General features: G+C 54.0%; 1 protein-coding gene across 6 annotated transcripts in view; it reads right to left on the bottom strand.

Annotated features, from left to right (window-relative positions):
- The window catches only part of RALGAPA2 (Ral GTPase activating protein catalytic subunit alpha 2), a 103,267-nt gene that overhangs the window by 77,713 nt on the left and 9,126 nt on the right, over positions 1–16,428 (bottom strand). For all 6 annotated transcript variants that reach the window (XR_009277183.1, XM_058834902.1, XM_058834901.1 and 3 more), the window contains exons 4-11: positions 12,061–12,118; positions 10,772–10,815; positions 7,998–8,172; positions 6,962–7,077; positions 5,351–5,489; positions 4,778–4,977; positions 1,625–1,861; positions 181–357 (exon numbers count right to left, since the gene is read on the bottom strand). Coding sequence is in view for 5 of the 6 variants with exons in the window: in XM_058834902.1 (XP_058690885.1) it covers positions 181–357; positions 1,625–1,861; positions 4,778–4,977; positions 5,351–5,489; positions 6,962–7,077; positions 7,998–8,172; positions 10,772–10,815; positions 12,061–12,118 (1,146 nt within the window). In the remaining variant the exon portion in view is untranslated. The remainder of the gene's footprint in view (positions 1–180; positions 358–1,624; positions 1,862–4,777; positions 4,978–5,350; positions 5,490–6,961; positions 7,078–7,997; positions 8,173–10,771; positions 10,816–12,060; positions 12,119–16,428) is intronic.

The following is a 16,428-nucleotide window of genomic DNA, read 5'->3' as shown; positions in this document are numbered from 1 at the left end:
CCAGCTGCAACCCTGCCCTGCACTCCAAGTACTACTCAGCAACTATTTCAACTGTGAGCCTTTGAATAAAAGCATTTCTTAAGCCCCATTCCCCACACATTTGAAATTGTTACTCCTCTACAGAGTGAGGTGAACAGCCCCATAGGGCAGAGGACAAAGTAAGGAACAGAGATGCCATACATGTTTACCGTCTGTTTGCACTGAGGAGTCTTCCAAGGGAGCAGCAGCATCCTGGCTCTCCTCCTCCCTCTTGTCTGGCTCCTCCATGAACACGGGTTTCTCCTGCAGGATCCACTTCTGGTACACCTTCACCACCTTCCGTGTCGCCGATATATCAGAGGGCGGCAACAGGAAAGCCTGGAATGGGAAATTCACAGATTTCACTCCCCACAGGAGGCAGAAGTGGTGCACACAAACACACCCACACCGCCACTGGAAGCAGCAAGCTTCAGTTCCCACAACAGCTCCGTGATCTGATCCTTAAACAGACCTAGGAAGGAGCCTGACCTCCAAGGCTGCTGCTGTGAGCAGCCCCCAGCTCACCCAGTGACCACTTGGGCACCCAGTGACCAGCCCCCAGCTCGCCCAGTGACCACTTGGGCACCCAGGGATCAGCCCCCAGCTCGCCCAGTGACCACTTGGACACCAAGCTCACCCAGTGACCACTTGGGCACCCAGGGATCAGTCCCCAGCTCACCCAGTGACCACTTGGGCACCCAGGGATCAGTCCCCAGCTCACCCAGTGACCACTTGGGCACCCAGGGATCAGTCCCCAGCTTGCCCAGTGACCACTTGGGCACCCAGGGATCAGTCCCCAGCTCGCCCAGTGACCACTTGGGCACCAGTGACCAGCCCCCAGCTTGCCCAGTGACCACTTGGGCACCCAGTGACCAGCCGCCCGCTCACCCAGTGACCACTTGGGCACCCAGGGATCAGCCCCCAGCTCGCCCAGTGACCACTTGGGCACCCAGGGATCAGCCCCCAGGTCACCCAGTGACCACTTGGGCACCCAGGGATCAGCCCCCAGCTCGCCCAGTGACCACTTGGGCACCCAGGGATCAGCCCCCAGCTCGCCCAGTGACCACTTGGGCACCCAGGGATCAGCCCCCAGCTCGCCCAGTGACCACTTGGGCACCCAGGGATCAGTCCCAGGCTTGCCCAGTGACCACTTGGGCACCCAGTGAGCAGCCCCCAGCTTGCCCAGTGACCAGCCCCCAGCTCGCCCAGTGACCACTTGGGCACGCAGTGACCAGCCCCCAGCTCACCCAGTGACCTTTTGGGCACACAGCTCACAGCCCTGAGCTCACCCAGTGACCACTTGGGCACGCAGCTCACAGCCCCCAGGTCGCCCAGTGACCACTTGGGCACCCAGTGACCAGCCCCCAGCTCGCCCAGTGACCAGCCCCCAGCTCGCCCAGTGACCAGCCCCCAGCTCGCCCAGTGACCACTTGGGCACGCAGCTCACAGCCCCCAGCTCGCCCAGTGACCAGTCCCCAGCTCGCCCAGTGACCAGCCCCCAGCTTGCCCAGTGACCTCTTGGGCACGCAGCTCCCAGCCCCGAGCTCTCCCAGCCCCGGGTGCCCGTCACTCCTCTCCCCCAGCTCAGGGCAGCACGGGCAGTGACCTGGCGGAACACCTCGTGGACGAAGTTGACGTATCCACGCGTGGAGAGCAGGATGCCCTGCACCATCTGGTAGACGCTGCGGTGCTGCTCCTCCACGCTGCACAGGCTGCAGCTGCTGAGCCTCCTGTCCCCCAGGCTGCTGCTGCTGCTGCTGCTGCAGTGCCCTCGCTCCTGCTCGCCCGCCGCTGCCGCGCTGCCCTCCGGCTCCGCGCCCTTCTCCTGGCCCACGGCGGCTGTCTGCGGGCACAGCACAGCCCATCAGCCCCCCAAAACACACATCTCTGGGGTAACACTGCCAAACAGGGCACAGCACAGCCCATCAGCCCCCCAAAACACACATCTCTGGGACAGCACAGCCCATCAGCACCCCAAACACACACACATCTCTGGGACAGCACAGCCCATCAGCCCCCCAAACACACACCCACCTCTGGGACAGCACTGCAATCCAGACAGGCACAGCACAGCCCATCAGCCCCCCAAAACACATCTCTGGGACAGCACAGCCCATCAGCCCCCCAAACACACATCTCTGGGACAGCACAGCCCATCAGCCCCCCAAAACACATCTCTGGGACAGCACAGCCCATCAGCCCCCCAAACACACATCTCTGGGGTAACACTGCCAAACAGGGCACAGCACAGCCCATCAGCCCCCCAAACACACATCTCTGGGACAGCACAGCCCATCAGCCCCAAAAACACACAGCCCTGGGGTAATACTGCCATCCAGACAGGCACAGCACAGCCCATCAGCACCCCAAAACACACATCTCTGGGACAGCACAGCCCATCAGCCCCCCAAACACACATCTCTGGGACAGCACAGCCCATCAGCCCCCCAAACACACATCTCTGGGGTAACACTGCCAAACAGGGGCACAGCACAGCCCATCAGCACCCCAAAAACACATCTCTGGGGTAACACTGCCAAACAGGGCACAGCACAGCCCATCAGCACCCCAAACACACACACATCTCTGGGGTAACACTGCCAAACAGGGGCACAGCACAGCCCATCAGCACCCCAAACACACACACATCTCTGGGGTAACACTGCCAAACAGGGCACAGCACAGCCCATCAGCACCCCAAAACACACATCTCTGGGACAGCACAGCCCATCAGCACCCCAAACACACACACATCTCTGGGACAGCACAGCCCATCAGCCCCCCAAACACACACCCACCTCTGGGACAGCACTGCAATCCAGACAGGCACAGCACAGCCCATCAGCCCCCCAAAACACATCTCTGGGACAGCACAGCCCATCAGCCCCCCAAACACACATCTCTGGGACAGCACAGCCCATCAGCCCCCCAAAACACATCTCTGGGACAGCACAGCCCATCAGCCCCCCAAACACACATCTCTGGGGTAACACTGCCAAACAGGGCACAGCACAGCCCATCAGCCCCCCAAACACACATCTCTGGGGTAACACTGCCAAACAGGGCACAGCACAGCCCATCAGCCCCCCAGACACACATCTCTGGGACAGCACAGCCCATCAGCCCCCCAAACACACATCTCTGGGACAGCACAGCCCATCAGCCCCCCAAAACACACATCTCTGGGACAGCACAGCCCATCAGCCCCAAAAACACACAGCCCTGGGGTAATACTGCCATCCAGACAGGCACAGCACAGCCCATCAGCACCCCAAAACACACATCTCTGGGACAGCACAGCCCATCAGCCCCCCAAACACACATCTCTGGGACAGCACAGCCCATCAGCCCCCCAAAACACACAGCCCTGGGGTAACACTGCCAAACAGGGGCACAGCACAGCCCATCAGCACCCCAAACACACACACATCTCTGGGGTAACACTGCCAAACAGGGGCACAGCACAGCCCATCAGCACCCCAAACACACACACATCTCTGGGGTAACACTGCCAAACAGGGGCACAGCACAGCCCATCAGCACCCCAAACACACATCTCTGGGGTAACACTGCCAAACAGGGCACAGCACAGCCCATCAGCACCCCAAACACACACACACCTCTGGGACAGCACTGCCAAACAGCCCCCAAAACACACATCTCTGGGACAGCACTGCAATCCAGACAGGCACAGCACCCACTGCACTCAGGGATCCTCATGGAGAGCTCAGGATTCCCTGGCCAGGATAACACTGCCATCCAGGCAGGAACAGCACACTCAGAGATCCCCACAGAGAGCTCAGGATTTCAGGATTCCCTGGCTGGGATAACACTGCCATCCAGGCAGGCACAGCACACACCACACTCTGGGATCCCTGTGGAGAGCTCAGGATTTCAGGATTCCCTGGCTGGGATAGCACTGCCATCCAGGCAGGCACAGCAAATTTCAGTCTAGCACTCCACCCAAGAAGGAATTTGGTCTTTACAAACTGGACACCTCTGCACAGCACACAACAACTGACAATTGTCCACTCCACATTAGGAGCGTAAAGGAAGGCGCAGACACGGTGCAGAGGAATCCCCAAGTCCCTCTGCCTTGGGGAGGAGATGGATGGCAGCACCACAGGTTATTATGCCCAACACCTTTTTGCCAATCTTTGCTCTGAAAAGCTCTCAAACTGTGCTGTTTCTCTGCAGAGCCCACAGCTGACACCCATTTTTATTAATGGATATTAATAGTGGGGATGTTTGCAGTCCAAGACCGAACACAAGCTGAGACTGATGCTAAATTCCTAACAGGAAGCTGGAGAGTCTCCCAAAAGCATCGATTTATACAATTCACTGTGAGGCATCTCATGCTAGAGAAATCTCAACCACGAGTTTATAAATGAAATATTTCTCCAATATCTTATTGTAAACAGCTGCTGTAACTGAGAGGAAAACAAAGCAGCCTTTGATGTCGCTGGGAAATGGTCCATGGAACCACCGAGTATGACAGTTTACAGAGTAAATTCCAAAAGCCTAAATAAAATACTGCTGAACTGGTAATGCAACAAGTTATGAGGGGAAAAAAAACCTTCTAGTGAATTACTGGAGGGTTTTGCTCAGAAACTCCCTCCTCCATGGAAGAAAATCAGCCAACCAGCCACATCATTTATTCACTATTGGGAGCATTTCTGTGTGCTTCAGCTGCCGGCGCAGCGCCATCACCCACCAGGCCAGCACGTACACAAGGAGAGAGGTAAACTTTAAAGCCCACCTGAATAATTTTAGGGAGCATTTCTCCTCCATTTTTTGTGTTCTGAGCAGCAGTTAAATACTTCTTTTCCAGGAAGAAGGTAACCAGCCACTTGATGAACACCACGCGAGCTGCCATGTAGGGGATTTTAGTGCAGTAGACGCTCTCGTTGTTGCGTGTTGCAGCCACGTACACCGGCCTTGGCCTGACATCAGGAATGTCTGCAGGGACAGGAGGGAACAGAGACACAGAGTGGGATCCTCCTAATTGCCCCCCAATGCTGGCTAAACACACTGAACACCTCAGCCAAGAAATAACAGATGCAATGACTGCTCTCATTTCACTGACACTTGTACTCTGCGCCAGCCTTACGGCTCCTCAGGAGAACGGGACAGCTCTTCCCTGAGGTTATCCTTGCATCCCTCAAAGAAATGAAAGCAGAAGAGGAGGGCTGCAAAAAGGAAGGAAGAGCCAGCCCTGCTAGAGTGCAAGTGAATTTTACAGCACATGTAGTGATACACCAGCAGGTAACAGAGATGCTGCTGAGAGCCAGCTCTGGCTTTTTCTGCTCCAAAGGCAAAACCCACTACTCACCAAGCACAGGCTTGTAGAGGTTGGTCAGCCTTGTGAAAGATGGGAACAAGTGGGGAAGATAGTATTTTCTGAACAAAGCAAAGAGAAACTTAAATCCAGTGTCTTGGTTCTCCTTGTTCTTCCACTCCAAGCTGGCAGCCTTCGTCACAGAGAGGAACAGACAAAAAGCTTTAAGTTAACGTGTTATACTGACAATTCTAACACAAAAAACAGGCAAACACCCTTCAGCAAGAGAAGAAGAAGTAGCACAGCCCCAAAACCAGCTTTACAAAGTGCAGTAAGAAGGGAAAGTAAGACTAGGTCAGCCCCCCAAAGCCAGTGTATTTGTGCTGCTCTCCATGAATTTGCTTCTCACTTTAATTAGAAATACTTTCTTCAGCACAATAAACAAACATCAGAACTGCTGTGCAATGGGATCTGCAGCCCAGGCAGCTTTGTTTGGATCCCACACAGGTAACAAGAGCACAAAGAGAAGAGGGACACACTTTTGGTTTTGACTGGAGTGGTGTGAGACTCTGATATGCAAAACAAAGGGTGCTGTGGAGGAAGCTGATAATTTCATACAGCCACTTTTTAAAATAAAGCATTTGTTCAAGATGACAAAACGCTTTCCAAATATTATTTTGGTCTTGCCTTTTCATACTAGAAAGTGTATCTCAAAGTATTTAATTATAATTTATCTTTTTTTAATAACAAGGCTCTTTAATGTTCATTGTCTGCACAGCTTCCACTTTATTTCAAATGTTGCCTAATTTGTACTTTTTAAAAATATACATTATCTTAATTTATTTCCTGTGCAGATTCATCTGATCTACTTCTAATTAAATTTTATGTACTTGTTACTTGCATCCTTTTAAAAACATCACAGAAGCCATCTCTCTTTATCTCTTCCTCCAGTGGTCCTTTACATTCCTTTTCATCTAGCTGTGTGTCCAAAGAGAACAAACTCAATCTTTACCCCACATCAATTTTCTAAATGCAGCCACAAGTACATAAAGCAGTCAGTCATTCCCCAAGTCTGGGTAACATTAATTCTTACCACAAAAGTGCGACAAACTTCTTATTTTCACCAAAACTGGCAGGAGGAAACACCTTTGGGGTGATTTTCCATTTGAAAAGGAGAGATGAAAAAGGGCTGGGGCAGGGTAAAAACCCAGCTGTGCACAGATGTGGTGCAGGATTAATTTTCTACCACAAATGCTCCCTCCAAAGAGGAGCAGTTTCAAGCACACACCCTCCTCACCTGGGTGACCATGTATTTATTCCCCTCCTCACCTAGGTGACCATGTATTCACCTGGGTGACCATGTATTCCCCTCCTCACCTGGGTGCCCATGTATCCCCCTCCTCACCTGGGTGACCATGTATGTCCCTCTTCACCTGGGTGACCATGTATTCACCTGGGTGACCATGTATGTCCCTCCTCACCTGGGTGACCATGTATTTATTCCCCTCCTCACCTGGGTGACCATGTATTCCCCTCCTCACCTGGGTGCCCATGTATGTCCCTCCTCACCTGGGTGCCCATGTATTTATGTCCCTCCTCACCTGGGTGCCCATGTATTTCTGTCTCTCCTCACCTGGGTGCCCATGTATTTCTGTCCCTCCTCACCTGGGTGACCATGTATTTCAGCAGCAGCTGCAGGAAGTAGCAGGTCTGCTCCTCGGCAGGTTTCTCCCCAGGGACAGCCGGCACCAGCGGGGTGATTTCCTCCGGGAACACCTTGGCTACAACCAAACGGGCACAGCACGGGTGACAAGAGGGAAATGGAACACAGAACACCTGGGAAGGACTGAGGGGCAAAAGCCAGCGGGGAGACACCAAACTGGGACTGCCCAGCAGCTGCTCGGCCGCCCCAGCTCCTCACACACAGGGGAGGAGGAGGAGGAGGAGGAAGGCTCAGGAGGAGGAGGAGAAAGGCTCACCCAGGAAGAGGAAGGCTCAGACAGGAGGAGGAGGAGGAGGAAGGCTCACCCAGGAGGAGGAGGAGGAAGGCTCACCCAGGAGGAGGAGGAGGAAGGCTCACCCAGGAGGAGGAGGAGGAAGGCTCACCCAGGAGGAGGAGGAGGAAGGCTCACCCAGGAGGAGGAGGAGGAGGATGAAGGGTCACACAGGAGGAGGAGGAGGAAGGATCACCCAGGAGGAGGAGGAGGAGGATGAAGGGTCACACAGGAGGAGGAGGAGGAAGGCTCACAGAGGGGATGAAGGCTCACACAGAGGGGATGAAGGCTCACACAGGAGGAGGATGAAGGCTCACACAGGAGGAGGATGAAGAGGAGGATGAAGGCTCACACACAAGGGATGAAGGCTCACACAGAGGGGATGAAGGCTCACACAGGATGAGGAGGATGAAGGCTCACACAGGATGAGGAGGATGAAGGCTCACACAGGAGGAGGATGAGGAAGATGAAGGCTCACAGGAGGATGAAGGCTCACACAGGAGAATGAGGATGATGAAGGCTCACAGGGGGATGATGAAGGCTCACAGGAGAGATGAAGGCTCACACAGGAGTGGGATGGGGAGGATGATGAAGGCTCCCAGGGGGGATGATGAAGGCTCACACAGGAGGGGGATGAGGAGGATGATGAAGGCTCACACAGGAGGGGGATGAGGAGGAGGATGATGATGATGATGATGAAGGCTCACCGTCGGGCGGGGCCGGGGGGCTGAGCAGGCTGTCCAGCGTGCAGGGCCCGCGGGGGGACGGCAGCGGGGGGAACCCAGGCACCAGGCAGGCAAACAGCAGCACCTGCTCCTCGCCACAGTTGGACTGCAGGGCCTGCAGCCACAGCAGGAACAGCCTCATCCCCTCACACCGCAGCTGCAGGGGAGACAGGGACACAGCTCTGACAGCCTGCACCCCAAAACCCTGCAGGGACACAGCTCTGACACACTGCACCCCAAAAACCCTGCAGGGACACAGCTCTGACAGGCTGCACCCCAAAAACCCTGCCAGAGACACAGCTCTGACAGGCTGCACCCCAAAATCCTGCCAGAGACACAGCTCTGACAGCCTGCACCCCAAAAACCCTGCAGGGACACAGCTCTGACACACTGCACCCCAAAACCCTGCAGGGACACAGCTCTGACACACTGCAACCCAAAACCCTGCAGGGACACAGCTCTGACACACTGCACCCCAAAACCCTGCAGGGACACAGCTCTGACAGCCTGCACCCCAAAAACCCTGCAGGGACACAGCTCTGACAGACTGCACCCCAAAAACCCTGCCAGAGACACAGCTCTGACAGCCTGAACCCCAAAACCCTGCAGGGACACAGCTCTGACAGCCTGCACCCCAAAAACCCTGCAGGGACACAGCTCTGACAGGCTGCACCCCCAAAAACCCTGCAGGGACACAGCTCTGACACACTGCACCCCCAAAAACCCTGCAGGGACACAGCTCTGACAGGCTGCACCCCAAAAACCCTGCAGGGACACAGCTCTGACACACTGCACCCCCAAAAACCCTGCAGGGACACAGCTCTGACAGCCTGCACCCCAAAAACCCTGCAGGGACACAGCTCTGACACACTGCACCCCAAAAACCCTGCAGGGACACAGCTCTGACAGCCTGCACCCCAAAAACCCTGCAGGGACACAGCTCTGACAGCCTGCACCCCAAAAACCCTGCAGGGACACAGCTCTGACAGCCTGCACCCCAAAATCCTGCCAGAGACACAGCTCTGACAGGCTGCACCCCAAAAACCCTGCCAGAGACACAGCTCTGACAGGCTGCACCCCAAAAACCCTGCAGGGACACAGCTCTGACACACTGCACCCCAAAAACCCTGCAGGGACACAGCTCTGACAGGCTGCACCCCAAAAACCTGCCAGAGACACAGCTCTGACAGGCTGCACCCCAAAAACCCTGCAGGGACACAGCTCTGACAGGCTGCACCCCAAAAACCTGCAGGGACACAGCTCTGACAGGCTGCACCCCAAAAACCTGCAGGGACACAGCTCTGACAGGCTGCACCCCAAAACCCTGCAGGGACACAGCTCTGACAGGCTGCACCCCAAAACCCTGCAGGGACACAGCTCTGACACACTGCACCCCAAAAACCCTGCAGGGACACAGCTCTGACAGGCTGCACCCCAAAACCCTGCAGGGACACAGCTCTGACACACTGCACCCCAAAAACCCTGCCAGAGACACAGCTCTGACAGGCTGCACCCCAAAACCCTGCAGGGACACAGCTCTGACACACTGCACCCCAAAAACCCTGCAGGGACACAGCTCTGACAGGCTGCACCCCAAAACCCTGCAGGGACACAGCTCTGACACACTGCACCCCAAAAACCCTGCAGGGACACAGCTCTGACACACTGCACCCCAAAAACCCTGCAGGGACACAGCTCTGACACACTGCACCCCAAAAACCCTGCAGGGACACAGCTCTGACAGCCTGCACCCCAAAAACCCTGCAGGGACACAGCTCTGACACACTGCACCCCAAAAACCCTGCAGGGACACAGCTCTGACACACTGCACCCCAAAAACCCTGCAGGGACACAGCTCTGACAGCCTGCACCCCAAAAACCCTGCAGGGACACAGCTCTGACAGGCTGCACCCCAAAACCCTGCAGGGACACAGCTCTGACACACTGCACCCCAAAAACCCTGCAGGGACACAGCTCTGACACACTGCACCCCAAAAACCCTGCAGGGACACAGCTCTGACAGGCTGCACCCCCAAAAACCCTGCAGGGACACAGCTCTGACAGCCTGCACCCCAAAACCCTGCAGGGACACAGCTCTGACAGGCTGCACCCCCAAAAACCCTGCAGGGACACAGCTCTGACAGGCTGCACCCCCAAAAACCCTGCAGGGACACAGCTCTGACAGGCTGCACCCCAAAAACCCTGCAGGGACACAGCTCTGACAGCCTGCACCCCAAAAACCCTGCAGGGACACAGCTCTGACACACTGCACCCCAAAAACCCTGCAGGGACACAGCTCTGACAGGCTGCACCCCAAAAACCTGCCAGGGACACAGGGGGTGCCCAGGGTTTGGATAATCCCAGCCCTGCCTCCCCACCCAGGAGATTCCCCAGGTTTGGATAATCCCAGCCCTGCCTCCCCACCCAGGAGATTCCCAGAGTTTGGATAATCCCAGCCCTGCCTCCCTACCCAGAGGATTCCCAGGGTTTGGATAATCCCAATGCCATGGGAAGCTCAGAAAATCAGGTATCTGGCAATTCTCCAGGAAGCTGCACAAAGGTCATTAGAGCAGCAGGAAAATGACTGAGAACACGTATGAAAGTAACCAAGGGTCACAATAATAAAATTTAGGATTAAAAGGTGAATAAAGAAAAATTCCAAAGCAATCTGGGAAACACTGCTATTGGAAAGCTGCAGAGCAGCATACTCCACAGGAATTCAAGTGAAAAGGAACACAAAAACAGTGATGCCATACCTTGAGAGAATTTCCAGTGTGCAAAAGCTTCTTCAGAATCGACCCTGGGTGAGGAAAATGAAGCAGACACCATCAGCCACTTCCCAGCACGGTGTTCTCAGAAATGCCCCATGGAAGCCTGCTTTCATTTATCTGGGGCCACTGTGCTGGGCTCTGAGGCAAGCGTGGGGGGAACCCCCATCTGAAGGCAGCCACAGCCACCAGCAGCCAGGACTAACTGGGATGGATGGATCTCCCCAGTGAGGCCCTCTGAGGACCAAGCCTCAAATTATTGCCATTAATAGGAGCATCTGTGAATGATACACATTCCTTGAATGGGCTCCTTCCCTCCAGATCTCACCATTTCACAAGATGAAACAGAAATGAGATGAATAATAAAATTATTAGGAAATGCACATGAAGGCACAGGAACGTTAAGCAGAAGGAAACCACACGGCAGAGGTGTTAAATAAATGCTCTGCCAAATTCTGTACATCATTTTTTGGACACGGATAAAACATTACACCACTGTGACCACGCACTAGAAACATTAATAATAATAATAATAATAATAATAATAATAATAATAATAATAATAATAATAATAATATCAGCTACGGAGCAACCAACTGGAGCCAATTTGGTCTGGACTAGCTCAGCTGAAGTGGCCAGGCAGATGTCTCCTCTTGTTTTTGTCAGTGCTGAGTGGAAATGTGACAAGAGCCCTTCCCTTGACCTTTAACTTCCGCCCATTGTTGCTGTGCAGCAGCAATTCCTTGCTCTGATGACAAGAATGGCAGCTGGTGTGACAGTGCTGCACAACAGCCCCAACAAACAACTCCACCTTGGGAGGAATGGAGTCCCCCATAAAATTCCAACCAGAAGCATAAAAACCCTTGGGTGCCACACTGGTGGGAGAGGAATTTGAGCAGCAGTGACGAGTGCAGGGATTTGATTCAGAGGAAATGATGGGGTTAAATCACTTCACCATCCCAAGGCTGCTCCCTGCCAGCCTCCTGCCATTCCCTCCCTTCCTCCAGAAGCCCCAGTGCCAGCAGGGTGTAGGGAAAGAACAGTCCTGCTCTGAGGCAGCCACCCATGGGTATCTTGTGTCTGCCATGGCCATGTTCTAACAGGACCCTGGGAAAATCCTCCTTTTCCTGAGAATCTGGGAAAGAGCTGGGGCCAAACGTGTACAAATACCATGTATTCATCACTCTACTCACTTATCACTCATTAAACGAAAAACTGATCTTAAAAAAGCTACTAAAAAAGTTCTTTTTTTTTTGTTTTAAACCGTTTCTTCTTACCTATACTGCGAAAATGCCATCGATAAAAAATCCTCTCGGGCAGCAGCTGCAGTATTTTCTGCAGGAAACAAAACTAGTCAGGTTTTCTGTAATGAAAGTGGCTCACCAGGGGATACAGAGAAACAGACTCACAGCACACAGATGAGACGGGGAGGAATGTACACAGTTTCTTTCTGAAGGACTGGCTGCAGGTGTGGCAGAGCAGGGCTCCACACAGAAACATCTCCACCTTACCACACTCCAGCCATTGAAACAAGAAATTAGGGAGAGCCATTTAACTGGGAAAGCAGTTTAGAAGAGTTCAGTTTGGAAAGCAAATGGAACTGAACGATGCTGTGGGTGACCGGCACCCAGAGCTCCGTGCGGTTACGGGAGGAAAGGAGCGGCACGGATTCTGCTCAACAAACACCTCCAGGCTCTCAGCAATGCCACATGCAGGGTGCAAGGGGATGGCAGCTCACTTCTGCAACACTGGCCCGTTCCAGGGTGCTCTGCACACAGCAGCTCACAAGAAAAACCCGAAGCATCACAGCCCAGAGAGCAGCTGGCACGGGGGGCCAGAGCCAGCCCCGCTGCCAGAGCGTGTGCTCCAGGCATGGGGCAGGACAGGCCTCTGCCTTTGGACAGTAAAGGGCTTCAGAAACTCGGTCCAACACTCAGAACAGTCTTTCTGGACATGGAACATCCCCTTCTCCACGGCAGAGGATGGAAGTCACGACACGTTGGTGGGCATAGGGAGCTGGACCTCGGCTCACAGACAGGCTGGTCCTCCTCCACAGCTTCACCACAGCGTGTGCTCCCCACACTGCATTTAGCATTTCTGGAAGGTTAACCAGAATGAAAATGCAAACCAGGCACGTCCTTTCCGTGTTTTGTTCCAGTGTCACTCCCCCAGCTCCCTCCCAGCACGTGGTGGCAGCAGGACCCCAGGAGCAGAGGGTCCAGAGGTCGAGCTCCCTGTCCGTGGGCAGCAGGAATGCTTGGATGAGGGATCTGACTGGCTAAAAACCAGGCCATGGCTCACACAGGGGCTTTACCTGTTAGCCAAGCACCAGGCTTCTGCCAAGCAGACTGCAGGAGCCATGGACAAAGAGTTATTGTTATCCATCTAAACATTCAGACACTGGCAGCCCACCACTCCTCCAGACTGCTTCTGGCATTCATCATTACTTAACTTGGCATGGGGCAGAAAGGAGTCCTAAACCAAGCCAGGAGCACCTTTAACCTCACCTAAACTAAGCCAGGAGCACCTTTAACCTCACCTAAACCAAGCCAGGAGCACCTTTAACCTCACCTAAACTAAGCCAGGAGCACTTCTGACCTCACCTAAACTAAGACAGGGGCACCTCTAACCTCACCTATGCTGAGTCAGGAACACTTCTGACCTCACCTAAGCCACAAGCACTTCCAGCCTCACCTAAGCCAAGCCAGGAGCACCTTTAACCTCACCTAAGGTAACCCAGGAGCACTTTTAACCTCACCTAAACTAAGCCAGGAGCACCTCTAACCTCACCTATGCTGAGCCAGGAACACCTCCAACCTCACCTAAGCCAAGCCAGGAGCACTTCCAGCCTCACCCAAACCAGGAGCACTTCCAACCTCACCTAAACTAAGCCAGGAGCACCTCTAACCTCACCTAAGGTAACCCAGGAGCACTTTTAACCTCACCCAAACCAGAAGCACTTTTAACCTCACCTAAACTAAGCCAGGAGCACCTCCAACCTCACCTAAGGTAACCCAGGAGCACCTTTAACCTCACCTAAGGTAACCCAGGAGCACCTTTAACCTCACCTAAGCCGAGCCAGGAACACTTCCAGCCTCACCCAAGCCAGGAGCATTTCCAGCCTCACCTATGCTGAGCCAGGAACACTTCTGACCTCACCTAAGCCAGGAGCACCTCCAGCCTCACCTAAGGTAACCCAGGAGCACTTTTTACCTCACCTAAGCCAGGAGCACCTCCAGCCTCACCCAAGCCAGGAGCACTTCCAGCCTCACCCAAGGCAGGAGCTGTGCGTGGGAGCTGGGTCTGTGCCCAGGCTCACCACGAGCTGTGTGCCTGAGGAGTGTGAGGAACAGCTCCAGGAAACAAAACCCCACGGCAAAGCAGCAAGGAGAACTGGGCTGGACTCAGGTGTCACTGCAGGGAGGGAGCTCCACACATTGGCACGTTTATCATGGAAAACCAGACAGAAGCACAGGGGATTTGTTTGCTCCAGTCTGTTACACAGCTTCACCTAAATTTGAAGTTCCCTTCTGGAAAGTGAGGAGGTGTGAGCTGAGTGAGCTGGGAAGGTGCAAAGCTCCATAGGAAGGACCCATTTGAAAAAGAACTTGGTAACAATTTTCACATCCAAGTCTCAGCAAACTGCAGGTTGTATCCAGGAAAACAAATGCTCAGCTCAACGAGAGGGGAAACCAAGCCTAAATTCTGAACTGCACAAAACACCACCCTCACTGCTCTTTCCACAAAACACAGACTCCAGCACGCTTGTCAGGTGAGTGGATAAAAACAATCCCAGGGTTTAAGCCAGCAGTAAGAGGACAGAAGTTCCCATCTGAGAAAAGCTCCCACATCCCAAAATCTCCTCACACAGCAAAAGCAGAGACACTTCAGTCACTTCCCCTCTCCAGCATGTCCAATCCAGGTTAAACAGTGAGTAGATGCACTGTGAGGAGAGGCAGGGATGTGCCAGCCCAGGGGCTCTGCTGTCCCACAGAGTTTGGGGTTCCTGGGCAGCAGCCACATCCCCTCCTGCGCCGTGCAGGGCTGGGCAGGGCTGCTCACAGGGCTGCAGGCACACAGCCCAGCCCACCCCTGCCCCTGCCCTGCAGAAGGGACACCCAGGGCCAAGGGATGCAGCAGCAATATCAGCTCTGAGGGTTCTGAGCTGAGCCCCAGCAGCAGAACCTCCTGCTGGTGATTGCTGCCCCATCCCGCACCCACGGTGTCACAGACACACGGGACTGCACAAGCCCAGCTCCACCTGCTCCCTTCACATCTCCAGCCACACTCTGCACACCCTCCCCACCCCAGGTGTCCTGCAGAACCTGCACTGCTGCTGCTGCACAACAAATGAGAGCCTCTCCCCCCCAGCCCAGCCCGGCAGCCACACCGCTGGGAATCCGAGCTGGCTATTGACATCCTCTTCCTAGTTTCACACTACACTAATAAGAAATATCTTAAGAAACCCCACAGTGCGAAATAATATTGCTTTCTCAGAAAACACATAGATCTATTTAATGCTTAGTGCTTTGCTGCATCTATATGGTAATCCATTATAGCACACTTGAAATAGAAATTAGGTATTACTACTGATCAACACATCAGGGTATCTGTCAGTTCTTTTAACTGATTATCCATAGTTCTTTTTCGTTTGGACTTCCTGCATGACTAGGAATAATGTTAAGTTTCAATCTTAGTTTACACAGGATGCTGCGTCTCTCTCTCGCCGAAGCAAAACAAAAACCACCGAGGTTTGGATTTCGACAGACTGACTCAACCAAAACTGCCATTTCTCGTGAAAAGCCCTCTGCTGTCCCCCCCAGGCTGCATCCTGCCGTGCCTGGCAGCTCTGTGCCCGTGTGCCAGCTGCAGGACACGTCCCAGGGGTGTTCCCCAGCCCCAGGGGAACAGCAGCGCTGGGATGTGCAGGGCTGGTGTCAGACCAAGGACAGCCACCCCAAAGGGCTCAGCAAACCCTGCATCCCCAGCAGGCAGAGCAGGGGGATCCACATCAAGCCAAGCCAAGAGGAAGAGCTCTCCCAGGCCTCTGGGCTCAGCTGGTTTCAGGCTGCTCCACCACCAGAACCTGCAGCAATCCAGGAATTTTCCAGCTCCTGCTCACGGGGTCAGACGAGCCAAGAGGCCAAAGGAGGCAGCGTGCCCACAGCAGCTCAGCCTCAACAGAGGGACACTCCACTTACTGCACTGATCAATTATTTACAGTCATGAGCTGAGGGAAAACGCCTGCCCAAAGCACACAGGGCGCTCAGCACTGCCCCAGGCACACCAAGGAACAGGCAGACCTCTGAAGTGAAAGATGTGGAACAAATAGCTAGAATGGACCCCAGAATGCTGAAAGAACAGCAGCATTGTTACTGGAGTTATGGCAGAGCGACTCTAAAGGGTTCCAAAAGTCATCTTCTGTGTGGAGAAAAGCAGAGCTAAAAGCACTTTTACTGCTACAAACAAAAAAGCCCCTTTGTTACTTTACTGAGCTGGAGCCCCAGCGTTCACAGCTGCACCGGGCTCAAGGAACCACAAACTCCACACAAAACGTAGAATTGGGAAAGCTTTTCTACATCTGAAAAGTTCTGAGTTTAAAACATCTCATCCAGTGAACTTGTTACATCAGTGGAATGAAATTT

The sequence above is a fragment of the Poecile atricapillus genome, chromosome 3 (assembly GCF_030490865.1).
Source record: "Poecile atricapillus isolate bPoeAtr1 chromosome 3, bPoeAtr1.hap1, whole genome shotgun sequence".
NCBI classification, from domain to species: Eukaryota; Metazoa; Chordata; class Aves; order Passeriformes; family Paridae; genus Poecile; species Poecile atricapillus.
This window is presented reverse-complemented; position numbering and strand designations above follow the sequence as displayed.